The 26,053-nt window shown below is 43.9% G+C and overlaps 1 protein-coding gene across 1 annotated transcript in view; it reads right to left on the reverse strand.

The window, feature by feature from the left end:
* Nucleotides 1-18,730, reverse strand: part of LOC138980434 (uncharacterized) — a 43,018-nt gene extending 24,288 nt beyond the window's left edge. Inside the window, exons 1-13 of the mRNA XM_070353313.1 lie at nt 18,644-18,730; nt 15,772-15,975; nt 15,363-15,474; nt 14,689-14,848; nt 11,512-11,758; nt 10,813-11,021; nt 6,779-7,814; nt 5,030-5,445; nt 4,133-4,340; nt 3,332-3,498; nt 2,415-2,686; nt 1,479-1,740; nt 356-547 (exon numbers count right to left, since the gene is read on the reverse strand). Coding sequence (XP_070209414.1) covers nt 356-547; nt 1,479-1,740; nt 2,415-2,686; nt 3,332-3,498; nt 4,133-4,340; nt 5,030-5,445; nt 6,779-7,814; nt 10,813-11,021; nt 11,512-11,758; nt 14,689-14,848; nt 15,363-15,474; nt 15,772-15,793 — 3,303 coding nt within the window. The 5' untranslated portion in view covers nt 15,794-15,975; nt 18,644-18,730. The remainder of the gene's footprint in view (nt 1-355; nt 548-1,478; nt 1,741-2,414; nt 2,687-3,331; nt 3,499-4,132; nt 4,341-5,029; nt 5,446-6,778; nt 7,815-10,812; nt 11,022-11,511; nt 11,759-14,688; nt 14,849-15,362; nt 15,475-15,771; nt 15,976-18,643) is intronic.
* Between the last annotated feature and the right edge of the window lie 7,323 nt (nt 18,731-26,053).

The following is a 26,053-nucleotide window of genomic DNA, read 5'->3' on the forward strand; positions in this document are numbered from 1 at the left end:
AGATGTAAATACTTTGATGTAAAGAATAATCCTACAAAGTTTCAATCACATCCGATGAACTTTGTCAAAGATATAAAATGTCTAATTTTTCCTTTGACGCTGACCTGTGACCTTGAAAAAGGTCAAAGGTCAACGAAACCATCGTTAAAGTGTAGAGGTCATTGGAGGTCACGACTAAACAAAATATGAGCCCGATCGCTTTGATAGTTTCCGAGAAAAGTCCAACGTTAAGGTGGTGTCTACGGCCGGCCGGCCGGCCGGCCGGCCGGCCGGCCAGACGGCCGGCCGGACAGACTAACACTGACCGATTACATAGAGTCACTTTTTCTCAAGTGACTCAAAAAAGTGAGCTCACCTTGATGAAGCGCTTGCCACACTTGTCACACCTGTAGGGGTGGGTGTGTACCTGGTAGTGCTCCCGGAACTGTCGCGCGTCAGTGAACTCAGTCTGACACGCCTCGCACATTGCCGACCCGTCACGCTCGATGGAACCCACACCTTTACACACGGGGGCGTGCCAGGTGAGCTCTTCACGCCTCACGAACACCTGTGACATAGAGAGTAGAGAGACACCTTTACAGTTTGTAGCATAGATAATCATGTTAGCAAGCTGTCATTTCAACAACCTGGTACCAGTCAATTTCGCTTCAGATACACACAGGGGTTTATGTGGAATGAAAACTGCCTGCAAAATTATGGGAATTACCAATAGCAATCAAAGTCAATGATTGCTGTTCTTCCTCACTTCCTTCCGTCGTTATCTTCCAGTCAGTGCCTGCTGAAATGCTTAGCAAGTTGTTTCTCACTTCTTTCCGTCATTATCTTCCAGTCAGTGCCTGCTGAAATGCTTAGCAAGTTGTTTCTCACTTCTTTCCCTCGTTATCTTCCAGTCAGTGCCTGCTGAAATGCTTAGCAAGTTGTTTCTCACTTCTTTTCCTCGTTATCTTCCAGTCAGTGCCTGCTGAAATGCTCAGCAAGTTGCTGTAAACACTGGGGTTAACCAGGGATCTAATCAATTAGTCAAGGCCTTTTCCAGACTGCAGGTAAAAATGTCTAACAGATTTCTTCCTGTTTGCTACGACTTTTTTTCCTTCTTTTTTTCTTGAGTATGACTTGGTGTGACCGCTTGCATCATCTGACTGACCAGCTTCAAATGAAGCAAGGGCTGACGTTTCCTTTAAAAATGGTAAGTAACATTTTAGCACGACCACTACCAGCACTTTCTTTGTACAGACGTCACGCACTCAAACCCCAGAATCATGCTTGTCAACAAAAACCCAGGAAGGTAAACTCCCTAGCACCAGCACTTTCTTTGTACAGACGTCACGCACTCAAACCCCAGAATCATGCTTATCAACAAAAACCCAGGTAGGTAAACTCCCTAGCACCAGCACTTTCTTTGTACAGACGTCACGCATTCAAACCCCAGAATCATGCTTGTCACCCAGGAAGGTAAACTCCCTACAACCAGCACTCACCCTTTTGCAGACTTCACACTCAAAGGCCGCATGATGTGACGCCTCGTGTCTCGCCAGGTAAGGGAGAGAAGCAAAGGTCTTGCCGCACTCCTTGCAAGGGAACTGCACTCCGGTGGCATCGTCGATTATCTTCCCCTCGCACTTGTGTTCGCCCAGGTCCTCATCGCTGAAGAACGCGATGCGACAGACGGCGCACTGGAACTTGCCGCAGTTGATGACGTGATTCTCCAGCCCTAGCCGAGTGCCGAACGTCTTCTTGCACCTGGAAAACCACGACAAACCGTGTCAGACATTCTGGTAAAATAGTTTATTTAACTGGCCCAGGCGAGTGCCGAACGTCTTCTTGCACCTGGAAAACCACGACAACCTGTGTCAGACATTCTGGCGAAATAGTTTATTCAACTGGCCCAGGCGAGTGGCAAACATTTTTTTTTCAGTGTGGACAGCATTTATTCTGACTGCCTATACTGAGTGAGAAGCAGAAATGAAAACCAAGACTATTTACAAAGAGGGACCCTGTTGCATGCTTGTTTGAGCGTTGCAATTTTTTGCTTGGCGTAACAGCGCAGCAATTTTTGCTCCAACGTAGCATGCTAATCTGAAAGCAGTAAATTGGAAGCTCTGTCATCATCATCATAAACATATCGTTATTTTCATTGTTATAATCATCGTTATCATCATTGTTATCATCGTCATCATCATAAAAATATAGTTATCATCATATTGATCATCATCATCATCATATAGTTATCATCATCATTATTATCATAAACATACAGTTATCATAGGTATCGTTATGATCATCCTTATCATCATCATTATCCTCCTCATCATAAGCATACAGTTATCGTTATGATCATCCTTGTTATCGTTATCATCATCCTTATCATCATCATCCTCCTCCTCCTCTTCCTCATCGTCATCATCATGACTCACTTGTCGCAGGCGAAGACGCTGTAGTCGTGGGCCAGTTCGGGGCAGCACTTGAGAATGTGTCGCTGCAGGGAGTCTTTGCGCGAGTAGCACTTGCCGCACGCCTGGCACTTGAACAGCTCTGTGTGCATGGCCATGTGACGGAACAGGTACTTGGCGCTGTTGAACGTCTGCTTGCAGATGTCGCAGGCAAACTCTCCCCCCTCGTCCAGCTCCGCCGAGGAGTCGCCTGCCCCTTGGTTTGAATCTTCGCCGCTCTCGGTTCCCTCTGTTGGCTGTTAGGACATAAACGTGAAGAAAGTTACGTTGTGTTTTGATAGAGTTGTGTGTATTCAAGATTTAAAGTGAGCATTTGTCCCTAAGATCATGATGATCCTGTAGTGTGTAGCTCCTTATCTAAGGATGCTGTGGCAGCCAACAGTGTAAACTCAATGAAGATGAGCGCTGGGAAAACCTCTCAAGATTATTTCATCCAAGTGACAGTTAGCTTAGCCAAGGCAAACACAGCTTGAGAACAAAACACCTGTTGTTAACCACAATCATTTTAGATAAGGCCAACAAAAAAAAAGTCTGTTTACGGTATCCCGACCGACCCTATTTTTTTTCGCGCGACCCTAGACTATTTTTTGGCATTTAAGGAAAAAAATTAAAATCTTTGTTTTTTGGCAAAATAACTTAAAAATATAGTTTTTTGGAGAAAAAAAATAAATGGGGAAAAAAATAAAAAATTCCCGACCTACCGACCCTATTTTTGTTGCCCATGTTACCGTAAACAGACTATTTTTGTGTGTGGCCTAAACACAAGTTGCACAGTTGTTCCCGGCTTGAGGGCCAGAGGGATAGGCAGGGCGGAGGGGATGTAGGGGGGCGGGGTGTTGAGAGATCACTTGGCTACCAACAGATAAGTGTGCTAGACTCACCTGGCCACACCTGTGGTCCAGCAACATCTGTCGCTTGGGGAAGGTCTTCTGACACTTGGCACAGGCCCAGGTGCCGCGGTGCATGGAGGCGTGACGTCGCGCGTGCTCCATCTGGGGGAAGCTGCGACCACACTCCTTGCAGCGAAAGTTGATGGAACCGTCCTCCTCTGTCACAGTGCAAGAGGCCTTTTTAGTTCATCACTTGTTCTACTTGTAAACTGAATAGTTTTCTTTCTTAGGTTTGTATTTTTTGTGCTTCAGGGACTCATATCCACGTCGGACATCCGACATTCATGGATATTTTTTCCAAATGTCCTATACATTTTTTTCATGCAAGAGGACATATGTCCTATTGTTTTTGTCACAAAGTGGTCATTGTCCGATTATGCTTTTATTTGATCCGGACATTGTCAGTACTTTCCAATTGCTATTTTATCGATGTTTTGCGAAGCGATGTGTCTCTCTAAGCAGATGAAACTTGGGAAGACTTTATGTGCTTTTCATAGAGAAGAGCTTCCAAGGGTCGCAACTCTGAATGCTCCGAGCCGGTTGACAGTTGCCTCCCTTCACGTTTTTTCTCTCCGAAAAAGCAACATGCCGCCAAAACGAATATTGGTGCCAGAAAATTTTTTTCCTATTGATTTATTTTTGTTCAGGACAAATGTCTCCTATCACTTTTGCATTATCCAGGACATTTGTCCTATGCCACCTCTCATGGATGTGAGCCCCTGGTGTTTGTCTTTTTGTTTATTTTAACTGTTTGAGTGTTTGTTTGTGTTTCAACGCATCATAATATCCTACCTGACTCGATCCTCTCCACCAGGGCCAGCCAATCCTCACAGACGTGTTTCTGGAGAGACTCATGTCGTGCAAAGCGGCGGCCGCAGTCATGACACAGGAACTTGTCGGTGTGTGCGGGGAAGTGCATCTTGAGGTACTTGAGCTGCTGGAACCGCTTCTTGCACACGCCGCACGCGTACTCCTTGGTTCCCCCAGCCCCGTACACAAGCTGTCACAGACACAAGGCATGTCAGTGGTTTTACAAGTCAGTAGTTTAAACAGGCCGCACGCGTACTTCTTGGTTCCCCCCGCCCCGTACACAAGCTGTCACAGACAAAAGGCACGTCAGCGGTTTTACAAGTCAGTAGTTTAACTCATCGTCTCCCAGGTATTGACATATCCGTACCCACTCATATGGCTCTATCTAACCAGGTACAGATATATCTGCTCAGACTGTTAAATTCAGTCGCTTCCTGTAACGTCTATCAAACGCCTGCATTCCAGCGTGTTCATACACAGTTACTACAATTCTGAGTGACCTGCTGCAGCACAGCTGGTCTCGGCTAAAAAAGACTTGGTCAACATAGGTGGGGTAGAAAGTGTTAAGCAAGTGAGTATTTTAATATTTTTACAAGTGAGCTGGAGTTGCACAGTGGTTAGACTTAGAGCATGTGCCTCTCACACTGGAGGTCATTGGTTCCATCCCCACCCAGGGCGAATACAAACACCAGAATGACTCGTCTGTATCTCGCCTTGGCTTTGCTATTCCTTACGTTTTTTGGCACAATGTTTTTGGCGCAATCAAATTTATACAGTCTAAATAAACAATAGAAACGGAAAAACACAATTTACAAGCACACCACAAATGTTCTAATGTTATGCTCAAACCCTCAGAAGCAAAAGACAACACCCACTAACCTCAACGGACTCTTCCATCTGCTCAAGGTCAGGGTCGTCACCTTTACGTCGTCTGACTTGACGCTTGCGGGGAGACACAGACTCCTCTCTTCTCGCAAGGGGTCCTTTCCAGTCGGGGTCGTCAGACCCTGCATCCTCCCCCGCCTCCTGACCCGCTTCCACCACAACCTCCTCTTGCTCCTCCTCCCTCCCCTCCTCACGCCCACCAGACATTTTCTGTGAGGACAGGGCCGCGTCTACGAGAGCCGCTAATGCATCTTGGGAAGCATCCGTGGACTGGACAGCCTGCGATTGGCTGATGGCGTCAGCGTCCATGGTGCTCATTTCAGCACCGGAGGTGGTGGTGGTTGTGGTGGTGGTGGTGTCCATGGTGTTAGACTGTAGGATGACCACATGGTTACCTGAGCTGTCCACTCCTGTTAGTGTGAAGGAAACAGGACATTACACTTTTTACTGGCTTGACCTTTCTCATGAAAATGCATTTTGATTTGGAATGTGTCTGACTGTTAATAAATTTATATATCCTTCATTCAAGAGGACTTGGAGAAGACAGTATCATTTGTCTCGCTGTCCGGTCTGACACTACCACCACCAGTATAGACGTGTGATCGACAAGAAGAAAAAGAGTCCTTCATGTTCAAATTCATACCACCCATTGTCATTACAATCACATACAAAAATGTACCACAGGCTGTAAGCCGTGCAACTCAAAACAAAACTACACATACCTATACCCCCCTCCCCCAGCACACTTACCAGCCCTCAAAGTCAAACAAGAAGGGCAAAGCCCATACGACTCACATGCTTTACACATTTTTCCTACCAAAATACATGTGACCTTGACCCAAGGTCAAGGTCATCCAAGGTCATGCAACACAAAGCTGTTAATTCAAGACATAGGAAGTACAATGGTGCTTATTGGCTCTTTCTACCATGAGATATGGTCACTTTTAGTGGTTCACTACCTTATTTTGGTCACATTTCATAAGGGTCAAAGTGACCTTGACCTTGATCATATGTGACCGAATGTGTCTCATGATGAAAGCATAACATGTGCCCCACATAATTTTTAAGTTTGAAACAGTTATCTTCCATAGTTCAGGGTCAAGGTCACTTCAAAATATGTATACAATCCAACTTTGAAGAGCTCCTGTGACCTTGACCTTGAAGCAAGGTAAACCAAACTGGTATCAAAAGATGGGGCTTACTTTGCCCTATATATCATATATAGGTGAGGTATTGAATCTCAAAAACTTCAGAGAAAATGGGAAAAATATGAAAAATAGCTGTTTTTTAGGCAACATTTATGGCCCCTGCGACCTTGACCTTGAAGCAAGGTCAAGATGCTATGTATGTTTTTTGGGGCCTTGTCATCATACACCATCTTGCCAAATTTGGTACTGATAGACTGAATAGTGTCCAAGAAATATCCAACGTTAAAGTTTTCCGGACGGACGGACGGACGTCCGGACGGACGGACGGACGGACGGACGGACGGACGGACGGACGACTCGGGTGAGTACATAGACTCACTTTTGCTTCGCATGTGAGTCAAAAAATGGTGTACTAGCCTTTAGCAAGTGATTTTGAAAATTTACTAGCCACAGAGAAAACTTTACTAGCCAAACGAACTATTTGTTTCCGCAACTTTACTCATAATTGGCGAGTAGATGAACATTTCTACTCAGAGTATACATACTTACACACACACTCACTCACTCACTCACTAACAAACACACATAGCCTCACCTGAAGAGATAACAGACAGCGTCGCAGGATCCAGGGTTCGAGTCTTGCCTGTGTCTTCGTCAAGCAAAATGACCGGTGCCTTGTTGACAACAAACCCTTCCGGTGTCTTCACCGTAATCTCCACCCCCTCCGTCTCCTCAGAATTTATCTCCCCTTCCTCCAAACCTTTATCGTCATCGTCACGCACATCAAAGTCATCGTCGGAATATTCTCCCGACTTGATGGCTCGTTTTAGAACATTCTTCCCTTTCTTTTTCTCTTCTGCGTCTTCATCCGAGCTGCTTTCGCCCGGGTAGCGGAACGTTGACGTGCGCTTGCCTTTCAGTGTTCGTCTCGGCTGTACGCGCCTTGACGAATGAGACGACGGTGTTGGGGTGTGAGGGGTCATCTCCCCTTTCTCTAGACCCTTCGGGGGCCGGCCGCGTTTCTTGGGCGTCTTCGCCAGCTGAGGAGAAGGCGTGTTTGGGGTTTGTCCTGACGCAGTTGCTATGGAAACCGTCTCTTCCATCCCTTCAACGGGTGTCTGTGTGGTGCCGTCTTGCTCTGCAGAGGGCGTGGTCTGTTCAGGTTGCCTGTCCTGGTCCATGTTGCTTTCTGTCAGTTCTTTCTTCACAGTGTATGTAGTCGTGACGGCCGTATCTTCTTCAACAGCCCTGTTGATTTCACCATCATCAGTAGCAGCGTTACTGACAATGTCCGGTGAAGTCTCGTCCGGCTGCACAGGGTCTTCACTGCCCGCGCCCTCCTCCTTCCTCTCTGTTTTGGGAACCACTGTTGCCACGGAAACTGGCTGCACTTTCCTCGGACGTCCCCGTCTCTTGGGCTGCCCCATCAACGTTGTAACAATCTCACCCGGTTCTTGAACACCGGTAGCCTTCCGGGGTCGACCAGGACCCCGCCTGCCCATGGGCCGCGTGACCCCAGCACGACCCCAAGGTCGACCTCTGCGAGCGGGGCCGCGAGTGTCGGTGATTACGCTGGAGGGCATGATGTGGCCGCGAAGGTGGATGGCAAAGTCGCTCTGCGTGTAGAACATCTGCACACACATCACACCAGTTAATACAGTGGGACCCCCTTTTAAGACCTCTACAAATCTTAGAAAACTAGGTCTTAATAAGGAGGGAGTCTTAAAATGGGGTTAAATTTATGAAGTTAAAGAACCGAAAATCTTAGAAAACAGGGTCTTAAAAAGGGGGAGTCTTAAATTTTTTAATTTTTTTATTATTCTCTTTATTTATATAGCGCCTTATCCGAAGTTCAAAGCGCTTTATGCCGTGTGAGATGGAATTTTTTACACAATATATCACGCATTCACATCGACCAGCAAACCTCAAGCCTGTTAGGCGAATGTTCACCTTTCGCAGCCTTTATTCCAAGTCACACGGGTATTTGATGGACATTTTTATCTATGCCTATACAATTTTGCCAGGAAAGACCCTTTTGTCAATCGTTGGATCTTTAACGTGCACACCCCAATATAGTGTACACGAAGGGACCTCGGTTTTTCGTATCATCCGAAAGACTAGCACTTGAACCCACCATCTAGGTTAGGAAAGGGGGGAGAAAATAGCGGCCCGACCCAGGGTCGAACACGCAACCTCTCGATTCCGAGCGCAAGTGCGTTACCACTCGGCCACCCAGTCCTCATTGAAGGGGGTCTTAAAAGGCGGGTACCACTGTACTAGTCTCACCATGAAAAAAGTCTTTGTTATTTTGCATCTTTTGGTTTGTTGTTTTCCCCATTATCATTCAGGCCTGGGAATGAGAACAAGTAGTTTGGCCATACTGACGAGAAAATGTTACGTTCTAAGCATTTTCAAGGGCACATGTCTTTTCTTACACAATTAGAAAAGGACTTCGTCGTATTTACGACAAAAGGCGTATCATTCCCAGGCCTGATCATTGTTTGAAAAATTAAAATAAGGTAACATGTTGGTAGCATTAGGTCAATAAGAGCACAGTTGTAAGCATAACATTTGAACTCCATATGATATAAACTTTTTATTGAAAGAAGAATCCGTAACAAGTTGACTGGTAATGTTCTAAAATCAAGACCATAATTTCATAAAGCAAAATTCCTTGAGCAGTGCGTCTTCAAGATGGCTGCATCTAATTTGTGACACCTTGCTAGCGACTTTAATCGACGATTTTGAGATAAGTTCATTATTTGCATCATAAGTGTTGGTCTGTCCGTCTACTTAAAAAACCAGTGGGTCGACGTACTGTAAATGTAACGTTTAATTTGTCCAATAATGACATTTTCCAATAACCTACAATTCTTGTTTTTCTTCTTCTGAATTTTGGAACGTTAGCAGTCGATCTGTTTTGGGATTTCCGATTTTCGTCAATCTGTTGTGGTCCTTAAACGCACGTACAGCTGTATTGTGCACGGCTGTTCCTGGCCTGCATTTTAGTGTAAGTAAGAAATGGTCTAGGCAGAGGCTACCAACAGCTGCAGCCAGCACACTGTTCTTAAGCTCGCTTGCTTCCAAATGCTTCCGCGCTACGCCAGAAGATTGTACTTATCAGTGTATGGCTCTGAGCGAGCCAGCACTGCTGTGTAGAGCGGTGGTGGAAAGGATGCTAAAAATAGCTCAGCCTGCCTGCAGCTAAGGAGGCAGAAATGAAGCTCTGGGAACAGCAGTGTGTGGAGTTAACCAGTGTATTGTGAAGATAACCAGTGTATTGTGAAGTTAACCACTGTATTGTAGAGTTAACCAGTGTATTGTGAAGTTAACCAGCGTATTGTGAATTATTCCCCCCTCTGCTTCTTTACCTCTGTAAACTTGTAGGGGTAGTTATTTTTCGATAATGACCCAGCAACCAAACAAATAACGACCCAGCAACAGCCTGAATCCTCGATAGTGCAATGGGTTGAGAAGCTGTTCTGTTTCGGTACTACTTTTTGCGACTGAAAAGTTCCGAACGCTCTAATGTACGAAGTATACATCTCTGGAGCAAACAATACAAACATACCGCATTTAAATTAACAACTACAGGCCTGAACACATGAATCTCCATATAAAATCCATGAGTTCGGTTGTTTTCTGAATCTAGATCAGACGTTCATCACTGAGCAATTTCCCAAGGCAAGTAACTCATACTTTGTCTAGCGACAAGAGTAGTTCCCCTTCTTTTCACTCAGTTTCTTCGACAACAGACTGCAATCCGACGGTCAGTTTAACAATATTTCATTTAATAAACAGATCACACGCAACCAAATGCACACATCTCATCAATTTAAACAACATAAAGCGGTTTCATACACTATTTTCCCCAGAAAACTTAACTTCATACAGTTTTTAACGTTGGAACACGGGTGCAAAAGTTCGTCTGCTAGTCCCATTTGACGAAAGAACATTATCGTAACCGATACCAAAACATATACAGAACACACAATATCTGCCTTTGCCGCCACAGCAGAATAACAGCATATCTGTGTACTTGATTTTAGCCCAAAATAGGAAAACTGACAAGAAGTGTTAACAGAATGGAATGATTTGCACGGAACTATACAACCGCGCATTAATCGATCGCCTGCGCAGGTTGACTGGTTGAGAGAATAGGATTCGATCAAACTTTCGCAAAAAAATCCTCTTTTCTTTGAATAACTGAAGAAAGGAGGAATAAAGAGGTTACACACCTCGTCTCAGTGATTATTAAAAATAATGGTCTCAGTTCGCGGTCATGAAAAAGCTCGCTAAAGCTCGCATTTTTCATGATCCGCTAACTTCGACCATTATTTTTAATAATCACTGAGACTCGGCATGTAACCTCTACGTAACCAGTGTATTGTGAAGTTAACCAGTGTATTGTGGAGTTAACCAGTGTATTGTGGAGTTAACCACTGTATTGTGAAGTTAACCAGTGTATTGTGAAGTTAACCAGTGTATTGTGAAGTTAACCTGTGTATTGTGAAGTTAACCTGTGTATTGTGAAGTTAACCAGTGTATTGTGAAGTTAACCAGTGTATTGTGAAGTTAACCACTGTATTGTGAAGTTAACCACTGTATTTTGAAGGTAAGAGCACTCACCTGAGGGCACTTGGAACACCTGTATATCTGTGTCTCTGCCGGCGACTCCTCCTTGATCATGACCGTCCCCACCTCGCCACCAGCAGACGTGGATGGCAGAACCGACGACAGATACGCCGCTGCCTCCAGGATACCCTCGTTGTTGGCCGAGGATTCTGATTGGTTGGTGGCTTCGCTCCTCCACTCATTGACGTCAAGACCCAGCATGGCTGTGGAAAAGAATGACTGAATTAGCAAAAATAATAATAATAATAATAATAATAATATTAATAATAATAATAATAATAATAACCTTCTTGTTCTTCAGGGTTCATGAGCTGCAACTCTCATAAACACCTGTGTTTTGGCACAAGCAGGTTTTTACATTATATGCCTGACAGTTTTTTTCTCACCATTTAGGCAGCCATAATCCATTTTGGGGACAAGGCACTAGTAGATCTGCACATAAGTTGACCTGGGAGGAAAATAAATCTCCACCCTTAATCCACCAGATGTGGTCTGGTTCGATCACTCAGCCTTCCACATGGGAGGCTGACAGCTTATTCACAAGACCACTGCGCCATAATATTAATAATACAATAATGATTAAACAAAATTTAAATCGCATAACTCCAGGGGGACAAAGCTCAGAGCACTGTAATTTGTAAAATCATTTGAAGAAAAACAACAACGCTACACTCAAGCTATGATCAAACTTACATCGAGTCTTGCCGTCGGGTTGGCTGGGCTTGCCAAGGTTCTGGGCATACTTCCAGGCGTACCAGACCTTGAGGGGGGTGCCTGCGGGGACGTCGCTGGTGGTGTTGAAATAGATGTTGATGCCCAGCTGGTAGGCCATGCAGTTCTGCTCCTCCCTGGTGGAGGCCACCTGCACCAGCGCCATCCAGTTGCAGTGGTTCTCGCTGGACGAGTCCAGGCAGATCGTGTTGCCGTCGGCTGACAGGATCTGCCGCACAACATTGACAACCAACAATTTATGTACGGATCTTCAATCCATGTCAAATATTGTATAATGTTTGTCGCGATATTCAAATTGAATAAAGTTTTGCTTAAACCAACCTACCATTTTCTTTCATTTTCATTTTATTTCCATGGTGCCTTTACTAGTGTGTCTATGTGGGGAAGCACAACAGCGAAACATTTGATTTCATTTCTATGGTGCCTTTACTAGTGTGTCTATGTGGGGAAGCACAACAGCGAAACATTTGATTTCATTTCTATGGTGCCTTTACTAGTGTGTCTATGTGGGGAAGCACAACAGCGAAACATTTGATTTCATTTCTATGGTGCCTTTACTAGTGTGTCTATGTGGGGAAGCACAACAGCGAAACATTTGATTTCATTTCTATGGTGCCTTTACTAGTGTGTCTATGTGGGGAAGCACAACAACGAAACATTTGATTTCATTTCTATGGTGCCTTTACTAATGTGTCTATGTCGGGAAGCACAACAACGAAACATTTGATTTCATTTCTATGGTGCCTTTACTAGTGTGTCTATGTCAGGAAGCACAACAAAAAACCATTTCATTTTCATAACCATGGTGCCTTCCCCAATGCGACCATGCAGATGAAAGTACACAACACATCCTCCAGGGCGGCAGGAATGTTCAACAACACAGACACACAAAGGCACACACACATCTGCAGGAACTTTCAACAACACACATGCACACAGACACACAGTGAGACACAGACACACAGTGAGACACAGACACACAGTGACACACACACAGATGACACACACACACACTGACACACACACACAGTGACACTCACACACACAGTGACAGTCACACACACACACCCACACACACAGTGACACTCAGACTCACACACACAGTGACACACACACTCACACACACACATACACACCGTGTCACACACACAGTGACACACACACACACCCACACACACAGTGACACTCACACTCACAGTGACACACACACACACACAGTGAAACTGACACACAGTGACACTGACACACATAGTGACACACACACCCACACACACAGTGACACTGACTCTCACACACAGTGACACTGACACTCACACACAGTGCCACTCACACACAAAGTGACACTGACACTCACACACAGTGACACGGAGGACACACACACAGTGACACACACACACACACACACACACACAGTGACACACACACAGTGACACTCACTCACACACAGTGACACACACACACAGTGACACTCACACACAGACACACAGTGACACACAGACACACAGTGACACTCACTCACACACAGTGACACACACACACACACAGTGACACTCACACACACAGTGACACTCACACACACAGTGACACACACACACACACACAGTGACATACACACAGTGACACTCACACACACAGTGACACACACACACACAGTGACACACTCACACACACAGTGACACTCACACACACAGTGACACTCACACAGTGACACTCACTCACACACAGTGACACACACACACACACACACACAGTGACACTGACACACAGTGACACTGACACTCACACACACAGTGACACTCACACACACAGTGACACCCACACCCACACACACACCCACACACACAGTGACACTGACACACAGTGACACTGACACTCACACACACAGTGACACTCACACACACAGTGACACTGACACTCACACACAGTGACAGACACACACACAGTGACACTCACTCACACACAGTGACACACACACACCAGACCTGTTTACACTTACATTGACCCATGAGGAAGATTTGAAGGAAAATGAGGAAGATTTTCCACTTCATGAGGAAGATTTTTTTTAAAGCCACAAACTCGCTCTAAAGCAATAAAACACTCTTTTTTTCATAATTAATTTTGCTGTGTGCCCAGAAATGATAAACTGATGGACTGTGCGTGCCGTTCACAATCATTCTTCCCACCATGAGTGATCGAGAAATGACTGTCACACAGCGTGCAGTAAGAATGGCTTGGTCCAAATTTCTTGGAAACCGTCAAGTCCGGATACTTCTTTGAGTAATCTTCTTTCCACTTCTGATAATAGATTCTCTTCTTCTTTGCCCCACACGCATTAGTCGCGCTCTTCATCGTCAGTTTCGTGTCGGTGTCGGTGTTGTTCCTTTCTTTTTGGAGGCATTTTGCAAAAAGACACCAACTGGCAACACGTGTAACCAAAGTACCGGAAGAAGACACACGGTTCTAACCGGAAATGGACGAAAGACGTCGTAATACTGAGAAAACTATCGCGACTTTTTACCGAAAACATCACAAATATTTTTTTCTCAAAATCGCGGGAAATTGCGGAAGACTTCAAGCAGTGCGCGGACAAGCGGAAAAACGATCTTAAATCCGTAAAACTTCCGCCCATTCCGTAAGAGTAAACAGGTCTGCACACACACACACAGTGACACACACACACACACAGTGACACTCACTCACACACACACACAGTGACACTCACACACACAGTGACACACACACACACACAGTGACACTCACACACACACACACACAGTGACACTCACTCACACACAGTGACACTCACTCACACACAGTGACACTCACACACACAGTGACACTCACACACACAGTGACACACACACACAGTGACACTCACACACACAGTCACACACACACATACACACACACACACAGTGACACACTCACACACACAGTGACACTCACTCACACACAGTGACACACACACACAGTGACACTCACACACAAAGTGACACTCACACACACACACCCACAGTGACACTCACAAACACACAGTGACACTCACACACACTCACAGTGATACTCACACACACAGTGACACTCACACACACGGTGACACTCACACACCCACACCCACAGTGACACACACCCACACACCTTGAGGATGAAGACGTCATCCTTATCAATGTTGCATGTTTTCTTGGCCTCGAAGGGCCCCAACTGTGTCTTGTTGGAGATGTGCTCCGTGGCGATGATCCCAACCTCGCCGTCAGAGTAGTCGATGATGCCCAGGTAGTGTGGCACTGTCAGACGGGCTCTGCACACCAAAAACACAACACCCACAAGTGAGAATGGAAGCTTTTCAAAACAAATCAATTCAAATATGGTTTTATCAATCTAAAATCCCCCCACAAAAAATGGAATCTGTTCACAGCAAAGCAAATATTGTTGTTTAAATCCAAAATCCCAAAAAAGAAAAAAGATTTGTTTGTTTCTTCTTTTTTAACATTGAACTAAAAGTAAAAGACTAGAGTCCAAGGATTCACACATGAAAAGTGTAGTCTAAAGCTTAAAAAAAAGAGAGAAGATTTTCGATTACACTGTCAATAATCAATTCCAAAAGAGAAACATTTTCATAAAATTTCAAAAATTAGTTTTTAAAGAAATTAATTTATAAAATAACTATGAAGCAATATTTATGGTATAACTATGAAGAAATATTTATGGTATAACTATGGACAAATATTTATGGTATAACTATGGACAAATATTTATGGTATAACTACAACTCAGGTAGGGGAGGAACATAGAGAACTTGGTGAGCAACTGACCGTGAAATTTGAGCCTTAAAGTCAGTGGTGGAGAGACCCAGCATAGGACACTCCTCCGTGATGTGGTTGTGTCCGCATACGTCACACTCCACTGCACTCCCCTCCCCTTCGTCTGCAACAGTAAAACACACATCCCACAATACAATAGACTCTAGCGGTATTCCAAGCTCTCACAAAATTCAAAGCATAGTAAAGCATTTAAATTGGTACAGCTATCTCGCGACTGTCAAAGCATTACAAAGAGCATGTCTCGCGGGAGATTCTCAGATACAAAAAATGTCTTTTATAAAAGTATTCATTAATACAAGAGCTAAAGGATAAAGAACCACTGGTCACTTAAGAAATATTGCTCGTTACATAAAATATCATACAATTAGTGAATCAAATTTTCAAGCAGCAAGCATCCAACCATTTGCTTCCACGTCAGCCATCGTTGGGCTTTCTCTGTGTCCCTGTCACTCAGTCACAGTGGATGGTGGAAAGATTCTCCATTCAGCGTCTCACAGTCACAGTGGATGGTGGAAAGATTCTCCATTCAGCGTCTCACAGTCACAGCAAGTTTGACTGGCACCGTCGCCAACAGCCCCGCAAACACGCTCAGCTTGTTCTCCTGCTGCAGAGAACATATCATGTGAGTTATGATTTACAGGAGATTTACAACAATGAAGTTTGCCCATCCACAACTCTCCAACACATAACTAGTCTCACCCCCCAAAAAACACACACTCAAAAGAAGAAAATGTGCCAGCTGCAAAAAATACATATATATAATCAGTTTAAATCTTATTTGATTTGTCAGGAAATTATATTCTTAAAATTTACTCGTATTCCTCACTATACATTTATTTCACTAATTTAGTAAGTAATTGCCACCAATGGTAACATTAAAGTTTAACATCTGTGGAAACATGTTCAGCTTTTCAGGCTGAAGGCACTAGCTAATCAAGAGTAGACAGTTGTGTTGTAGCTCACTCAACACTTGACTGCACTGACTTAGCAGTTGTTTTTTTGGTTTTAATGTCCCTTCAGCAGATGCTAGCTGCTATTCGAGCAGGACAGCCCTTACAGAAAAGAAAAGTCGCGACGAGGTCCCTGCTTCACCACAATTAATGTTGTCGCGATGGTTGCCGTGAGTAGGATCATGTTTCCATAAAAAGTCAGGAAGTTCTGGAGTCCTTTATCAGGGTCAAAGCAGTCAAACGACCAGCAACTTGCTCTGTTACAAAAATTGCGGTGCACAATGAAACATAAGTCTGCTCAATTTTGTTCAGAAAAAAAAGAAGTAATTGTGTCTTCTTTGAATATGAGGCTGGGGTTGAGTCATCCTGAACTCAGGTCAAAATGAGTTCGGTTCATTCTCTCCCTGACAGGATGCTTTGAGTTGCAAGGAAACTGATTTTTTTTATAACATATTTAGAGCTTTTTGTAATGTATTATTGATATAAGCAGATTCGCGATCGTCGATAATGATTTTTCATGGTGTTTTGTAATTTTTAAATTACAAAGGAATTGAAATGTAAGACAGTTTCAAGCGAGCTATTTTTCGCAGCTGTATTTACTGTGCAAACAACTCTAAATATGGCAAAAGTGTCACGTGATAATCAACCGTTTGGTTTCCGCGCTTTGGAGCAGACGATTTTTTCTGTAACCAGTTGACAGTGATGAAACCATATAATTATTACGGTCTCCTTCCGGCAGCAATCCCAAAATTTCGACTTGTTTTGACCTTAGAACGATGTCTTTATCATAACTGTGAAGAACAGAACGGAGATCACTGTCGAAGTCGGCCAATCTGCAATCATTTTTGTCTCGCGAACACTGATCTCAAATTTAGGTCAGTGCTCGCGAAAAGGGAGATAACTCTGTATTTTTGTTTTGATAGATTCGCGTAGGACTGTAGCGTCCGGTCAGGGAGAGAATGAGCCGAACTCATTTTGACCTGAGTTCAGGATGGGGTTGAGCGGCAAAGCAACTCAAAACCTACCCAGTACAGAGACACAGTGCTTGCTGCCTCGCGAGCCCGAGAAAAATTTCCCTCTTTCTCTTTGGACTTTGCCGCGAGGCCTGCAAAACCCCTCCGCACGGAGGTGTTCCTTGACACCTCGTATGTACGGGGCTGGGCCGCTATTGTGCGGGTCCGCTATTGCGCGAATCTAACCCTAACCCTAATCCTAAAGATTCGCGCAATAGCGGCCCCGCGCAATAGCGGACCCGCACAATAGCGGGCCGACCCCGTATGTACAGACTATAGTATGTATACCACAATGTTCACAACGCGCAATTTTCATTTCATAACATTAACAATCGGTTCAGTAGTTTTTGAGAAAAGCTTTTCACTGACACAAGGAGACAAACCTCGCTCTCCGCCCTCGTTAAAACTTTCAGTCATTACTTGACTTAATGAATAATGTAATGAATAGTCAGATCTGATCAGTCTTAGACTCTTACTCTTATTGAGGGAGGAGCTAGAATGCCAAAGAGCAGTGGAAAAGTTGTGCTTAAAAGTTTCATTAGTAGTAACATCCTAAAATGTGCAAATTACCAATACCATAGACGGAAATATACTGTGATTCTGTGTGAATATGGCAAACTTATTTGAAAATTGAATGCTCCCGTTCCATGCATTAACTGACTGAAGTTACAGATGTTCTGAAAAGGGGGGAGGGGGGGGGGGGGGTGCATGACACAGGGTGGGTTGTCTAGCTCAGCTGCAGTGTAAATATATTGCAGAATGTGGTACTAGCTCCATTCCAAGTTTATTTGAGCTTTTTCGAAATTTGTGAGAACAAACTAATGCAAGAGCAGACTCAGATGATTTATTTCATCTGATATCAGATCCGGTTGTCCAAAGCATGATGATCTCTAATCTAAATCGACGGTATGTCCGCCATACATGCAGACGACAGGCAATTATCAAAAACTCAAACTTATTACAAAAGTCGTTGTCTGCACATGACCGCGAAACTTGCGCTAAAAGGCGCAGCTGTACTCGCTGTTTCACTACGGCAAATGTGGCTACTTTCCAACATTATAAGGAAGCAGAAAGATAAGTTGAAAGAAGTTTACTAAAACGAAACCAAACATCGCACATTTGTGCCGATCTAAAAGCTTCATTTGCTCTCAAAATTCCAAATGCAGTGACCGGCAAAATGGCGAACGCACTGGAGAGAAGTCTTCTCAAACACATCCCAACAAAATCGTGTTTTATGCATAAATACTCAAGGATTACAAGTCCCAAGCTACTTATAAATTTTATACACCGATAGGCAAACGATACAAACCTCAAAACGTCTGTAATAATACAATTTCGATGTAAATTTGATTCCAACTTCGTTTCTGCCAAGGTTGAAGCTGAATGTGACGCACTTCCGGCCATCTCACAAATGCATAATTACCTCCCTTCAACCAGCGATTCAAGTTGTGTACCTTGCATACTTTTTTAGTTTCAGTCTTTACAATTCTTTGTTACTTCAAAAAGATAAAAATTTTCATAATTCGAAGGTGTAACTAATGCATTTTATTGTGCAGATAGAGCGACTTCTGACGAAAAAAAGACTGAAATAAAAATTATGATTTGGTGACCAAAAGTGAAGTAGCCGTTTTCTCAACTAGCTAGGAAACGCAAGGCAACAAATAAACTACGTCTATGTCATTCGAGTCCAGCTTCCACCCCCAGCCCAACCATTTTCCCCCTCCCTACAACTTACAAGGTCGTGAAACTCCACTGAAACAATTATTGTGACAAACCACATGGGAGCAAACTCGGTAATCTTGTGTAAGCTAACTTTCATTGCTTTCCTCCCTTGCATCATAAACTGGGACCCGGGCGTAAACTTTAGTCAACAAAAACAAAATGTTCTACTACATGTACTACTACTTCTGCTACTACTACTACTCAGGGCCGGACGAGGAGGGGGGGGGGGGGGATTTGGGGGCTCAAGCCCCCCCCCCCCCCCCACCGGAAAATGGTAACATAGGGGAAGGGCTCCAAAAATGGACCACTTTTTGTTTCATGCTGATAACTACATGTAGCTTGTTTTCATGCGAAGAAGAATCATTTTGTGTTTGGTAGTCCTTCTCTCTTAGGTTAACCGTTAGGCCTAATTAGAGTGAAATAGCTTTGATAGACACTCAGCAAAAATTAAATACAGAAAAATTCACAAATGGTCCATATTAGGAGCCTGGGCGCCTAATATGGACCAGTGAAGCGGCCTTCACGAATCACTATAAAAGGCCCCCTTATACTTTAAAATAACATGATACAACTTAGTGTACAAGTCAGCCTAATTCAAATATGCTTTAGATTTTTCTGTGTCGGGTTGATGAGAGCATTATTTAAAGCACACCAGGAAACTAAAGAAGCTTATCAAAAACAGAGTGAAAATAAGTGAAATTATCAACTTCCACGAAAAGAAGACTAGCCTCAGTTATGTAACAAAGGATCCTTCTTTATCATGTATTATCGGGAAAAATAAATTCTCAAGTCGATCTCAGTATGCGTTCGTGGGATACCTCCAGCTTCGCTGGGACAAGGTTTGAACCTTAAATGGAATGATGGAAACTAAATAGCTAAATTAATAAATACATAAATTAACTAATTAAAGAAGCTAGCCAGATGAGACAAGATTGCCAATCACGCAACTGAGGTACACTGAGCTGCGCTGCGCAAGTCAGCAACAAAGGGACGTCACAAAGTAGGTCAGGGGAAGTAATCGCCTTTCCCTGCCGTGCACACACAATGCTTATCACTTCTCATTACTGACCGCTCGCTCTCAGACAGTCTTTGTGCCCCCCCCCTCCCCCTTTTCTCACATATACACCCTTCTGCTTCAGTACAGTCCCATTAAATCGTCTCTTTCTCTGTCTCTCTGTCTCTGTCTCTCTCTCTCCCATTCTCTCTCTCTCTCTCTCTCCCATTCTCTCTCTCTCACTCTGTTTCTCTATGTCTCTGTCTCTCTCTTTCCCCTCACTCTCTCTCTCTGTCTGTCTCTCTTTCTGTGTCTCTCTCTGTCTCTCTCTCTCTCATTTTAGACTGGTCCCTCTTTAGGGCGAGGGCCAGATGTAAAAAAGCAGATAACTGCTTACTCTATTACCCTCGTTAAATAAAGAATTGTTCTTGTTCTTGTTCTTGTTCTTTGTCTATCTCCCTCTCCCTCTCTCTCTGTGTCTCTGTCACTCTGTCTCTGTCTCTGTCTCTCCCTCTGTCTCTCTCTCTCTCTGTCTTTCTCTCTCTCCCTCTCTCTCTGTCTCTGTCTCTCTCTCTCCATCTCACTCTCTGTTTCTGTTTCTGTCTGTCTGTCTGTCTGTCTGTCTGTCTGTCTGTCTCTCGTTCTCTCTCTCTGTCTCTCTCTCTGTCTCTCAATCTCTCCCTCCCTCTCTCTCTCTCTCTCTCTCTCTCTCTCTCTCTCTCTCTCTCTCTCTCTCTCTCTCTCTCTCTCTTACGACGGTTGTAAGAAAAGGCGTAGCGTTATACCTCTATCTTTGGAAAATAAAGTTCCATCATCATCTTATCATTAAGCGGCTACTCTCTCTCTCTCTCTCTCTCTCTCTCTCTCTCTCTCTCTCTCTCTCTCTCTCTCTCTCTCTCTCTCTCTCTCTCTCTTAGGACGGTTGTAAGAAAAGGCGTAGCCTTATACCTCCGTATCTTTGAAAAATAAAGTTCCATCTTCATATTATCATATTAAGCGGCTACTCTCTCTCTTTTCTCTCTCTCTCTCTCTCTCTCTCTCTCTCTCTCTCTCTCTCTCTCTCTCTCTCTCTCTCTCTCTCTCTCTCTCTCTCTTTCTCTCTCTCTGTCTTAGGACGGTTGTAAGAAAAGGCGTAGCCTTTTACCTATATCTTTGGAAAATAATGTTCCATCATCATCTCATCATTAAGCGGCTACTGGGTACCCGAATTTTAAGAATAATGTCTTCAATTATTGGTTTGAATGCAGTACATCATATTCAACTGAATTCTTTTTATTGCATTAGAAGAGTTACATTTTGTCCAATATTGATTTTGTATTAAGCTAGAGCGTTATTAAAACATTCAGTCAATCTATTTACATGTTTTAGAAGGCAGTCTCAGACTGCTGGTAACCAAATGCAAGAAAGGATATGCAAATCAAACCCTACAGAGCTATATATAAACATGTATATTTATATTTGATTTCACGAAATGATAAATAATACAATGCAAACATCTTGTGAATTTGTCGCGAAAATGCTGCCTTAAATATCGCCAAAAAAATCAGATAAGACGTCATCGAAGACATTTATCGAAAAAATGAAACACACACACACGCACGCACGCACGTACACAATCACACACACACATACCGTCACACACACAAACACACAAACACACACATAATCACACACACACACACACACACCCACAAACAAACACACACAAACACACACACACACACAACCCTCCCCAACCCCTAACCCCCCCTTCCCCGCCCCACCTCATTCTTTCCCTACCCCAACCCCCTCACTCTCCCGGCCATTACCCCCTCCCCCTCACTTGCTGGTGATTCGGATGACTTAGAGGCAGATCTGCTTGATGTCTACGAGGCCTGGACACCGCCTGTCCCATTGATCCTATTACAGGCAGACCGGCGGCCGCTTCATTACCCTACTTAACTTATTGATGGCTCCCCGCGCCTCGTCACTGCTGCCTTTACCTTCATGTACGCATAAACTATGGTCAGTTTTGTTCTGCAGTTTGAGTTTAAAGGAGGTTCCGTGCGCCATAAACTATGGTCAGTTTAGTGCTGCAGTTTGAGTTTAAAGGATGTTCCGTGCGCCATAAACTATGGTTAGTTTAGTGCTGCAGTTTGAGTTTAAAGGATGTTCCGTGCGCCATAAACTATGGTTAGTTTAGTGCTGCAGTTTGAGTTTAAAGGATGTTCCGTGCGCCACAAACTATGGTTAGTTTAGTGCTGCAGTTTGAGTTTAAAGGATGTTCCGTGCGCCACACACTATGGTCAGTTTTGTGCTGCAGTTTGAGTTTAAAGGAGGTTCCGTGCGCCATAAACTATGGTCAGTTTAAGGTGCTGCAGTTTGAGTTTAAAGGATGTTCCGTGCGCCACACACTATGGTCAGTTTAGTGCTGCAGTTTGAGTTTAAAGGATGTTCCGTGCGCCACACACTATGGTCAGTTTAGTGCTGCAGTTTGAGTTTAAAGGAGGTTCCGTGCGCCATAAACTATGCCGTTTAGTGCTGCTGTTTGAGTTTAAAGGATGTTCTGTGCGCCACACACTATGGTCAGTTTAGTGCTGCAGTTTGAGTTTGTGTTCCGTGCGCCATAAACTATGGTTAGTTTAGTGCTGCAGTTTGAGTTTAAAGGAGGTTCCGTGCGTGGTTTAGTGCTGCAGTTTGAGTTTAAAGGAGGTTCCGTGCGCCATAAACTATTGTATGGGGAGATTTATATAGCGCTTCACGTTCTCTAAGCGCTTTACATATTAATTTCAGCCGTGTGAGATGGAATTTTTTACACAATATATCACGCATTCACATCGGCCAGTAAACCTCAAGCCTATTTGGGCGAGCATTCACCTTTCACGGCCTTTATTCCAAGTCACACGGGTATTTGGTGGACATTTTTATCTATGCCTATACAATTTTGCCAGGAAAGACCCTTTTGTCAATCGTGGGATATTTAACGTGCACACTCCAATGTAGAGAACACGAAGGGACCTCGGTTTTACGTCTCATCCGAAAGACTAGCACTTGAACCCACCACCTAGGTTAGGAAAGGGGGGAGAAAATTGCTAACGCCCTGACCCAGGGTCGAACTCGCAACCTCTCGCTTCCGAGGCAAGTGCGTTTACCACTCGGCCACCCAGACCTGTATGGTTAGTTTAGTGCTGCAGTTTGAGTTTAAAGGAGGTTCCGTGCGCCACAAACTATGGTTAGTTTAGTGCTGCAGTTTGAGTTTAAAGGATGTTCCGTGCGCCACAAACTAGGGTCAGTTTAGTGCTGCAGTTTGAGTTTTAAGGAGGTTCCGTGCGCCATAAACTATGGTTAGTTTAGTGCTGCAGTTTGAGTTTAAAGGAGGTTCTGTGCGCCACAAACTATGGTTAGTTTAGTGCTGCAGTTTGAGTTTAAAGGAGGTTCCGTGCGCCATAAACTATGGTTAGTTTAGTGCTGCAGTTTGAGTTTTAAGGAAGTTCCGTGCGCCATAAACTATGGTTAGTTTAGTGCTTCAGTTTGAGCTTAAAGGAGGTTCTGTGCGCCACAAACTATGGTTAGTTTATGATGCTGTTTGAGTTTTAAGGAGGTTCCGTGCGCCATAAACTATGGTTAGTTTAGTGCTGCAGTTTGAGTTTTAAGAAGGTTCCGTGCGCCACACACTATGGTTAGTTTAGTGCTGCAGTTTGAGTTTTAAGGAGGTTCCGTGCGCCATAAACTATGGTTAGTTTAGTGCTGCAGTTTGAGTTTAAAGGAGGTTCTGTGCGCCACAAACTATGGTTAGTTTAGTGCTGCAGTTTGAGTTTTAAGGAGGTTCTGTGCGCCACAAACTATGGTTAGTTTAGTGCTGCAGTTTGAGTTTAAAGGAGGTTCTGTGCGCCACAAACTATGGTTAGTTTAGTGCTGCAGTTTGAGTTTAAAGGAGGTTCCGTGCGCCACAAACTATGGTTAGTTTAGTGCTGCAGTTTGAGTTTAAAGGAGGTTCCATGCGCCACAAACTATGGTTAGTTTAGTGCTGCAGTTTGAGTTTTAAGGAGGTTCCGTGCGCCTCAAACTATGGTTAGTTTAGTGCTGCAGTTTGAGTTTTAAGGAGGTTCCGTGCGCCTCAAACTATGGTTAGTTTAGTGCTGCAGTTTGAGTTTTAAGGAGGTTCCGTGCGCCTCAAACTATGGTTAGTTTAGTGCTGCAGTTTGAGTTTTAAGGAGGTTCCGTGCGCCTCAAACTATGGTTAGTTTAGTGCTGCAGTTTGAGTTTTAAGGAGGTTCCGTGCGCCACACACTATGGTTAGTTTAGTGCTGCAGGTTTGAGTTTAAAGGAGGTTCCGTGCGCCACAAACTATGGTTAGTTTAGTGCTGCAGTTTGAGTTTTAAGGAAGTTCCGTGCGCCACACACTATGGTTAGTTTAGTGCTGCAGTTTGAGTTTAAAGGAGGTTCTGTGCGCCACAAACTATGGTTAGTTTAGTGCTGCAGTTTGAGTTTTAAGGAGGTTCTGTGCGCCACAAACTATGGTCAGTTTAGTGCTGCAGTTTGACTTTAAAGGAGGTTCTGTGCGCCACAAACTATGGTTAGTTTAGTGCTGCAGGTTTGAGTTTTAAGGAGGTTCCGTGCGCCACACACTATGGTTAGTTTAGTGCTGCAGGTTTGAGTTTTAAGGAGGTTCCGTGCGCCACAAATGTTCCCAATGTTGCCTTTGGTAATAATGATAACATTACATGAGTAAGCTGAACAATGGTGACTGCGCGTGAGAGCGAGAAATAAAGAGACCAAACTGGATTTTCTTTTTGTTCTGTCGTCTGTCTTCTTTGCTCTGTGTTTTGTGCCTGAGGAAGACTCCAGTGGTCGAAACGTCGTGCTTTGTTATTCGTGTCGTCTTCAAAACACGTGAGTATAGTATTGTTTGGTCTTTTCATTTCATTAATAAGTTTTTAATTACAGTTTCAGAAAGCGAAGACATCCAGGGAAGCCGTGCTATATAAGCGTTGTACAATAAAAATCAAAAGAAACGTTGTTCGAAAATTATTAACAGTGCACACACCCCACCACCACCACTACCACCCTGGCTCCATTCCTAGTCTATCTGAAAACATTTAGTTAAAATTTGATTATATATAAAACCTTACACACAAACACGCACGCGCACGCGCACACACACACACACCACACACACACACACACACACACAGACACACACGCACGCACGCACACACACGCTCACACACACACACACACACACACACACTTAAAGAAAGAAAAAGAGAAAAGAAAAACAGCGTTTTTGTGTCAAAGTTTGGAAGACTTGAGATACAATCAGTCAATGCAATCAAAGTTTGTTCTCTCTAATCTTTGTTACGATCAGAGTGTATTGCGCATGTTGCCATCCAGCCGTCTCTGACGATCAGACCACCTGAACGTCCGTCCATCTATCGCACTGTCTGTCTTGTCTGTTTGTCTGCCTGCCTCTCCGCCTCTCTCTGGTCTCAAACTGATTGCTTTTGTGTAACTATGTATTTTAATCAATTGTGTTGATTCGTTTTGTACATGTGTATGTTTGTGTGTGCATGGGTGCCCTTTTCGACGCAATATGAAGGTGCGTTCCAAAATTCCAAAACCTCTTGGGTAACACAACATTCTGTATATTTTCTGTTCAAATTTCTTCTCGCAGTTGGACATACCAGCAGACATTTTACTCTTTCAATAAAGTGTAATCACCGCAACATCAGGATGAATTGTCTAACCGCTTGGGTAACACAATAGTACCCAATATTGACGGACTGTGTGATGATATCTTCTGCTATGGTCTGGGGAGACAGTGATATCAAAATCGAGACAGGAGGTCGAGATATTGATATCACTGTCGAAACAGACCGATAGCAGAAGATATCATCACAAAGTCAGTCAGTGTTAGATATATTGCTATTTCTCTGGACATTACATTTTTGTATTCACTGTAAAGAAATTACAAACATATTTGTCTCAGTTTTGGTTGCCAGGTTGTTCCATATCCCTCCCTCT

The sequence above is a fragment of the Littorina saxatilis genome, linkage group LG11 (assembly GCF_037325665.1).
Source record: "Littorina saxatilis isolate snail1 linkage group LG11, US_GU_Lsax_2.0, whole genome shotgun sequence".
NCBI classification, from domain to species: Eukaryota; Metazoa; Mollusca; class Gastropoda; order Littorinimorpha; family Littorinidae; genus Littorina; species Littorina saxatilis.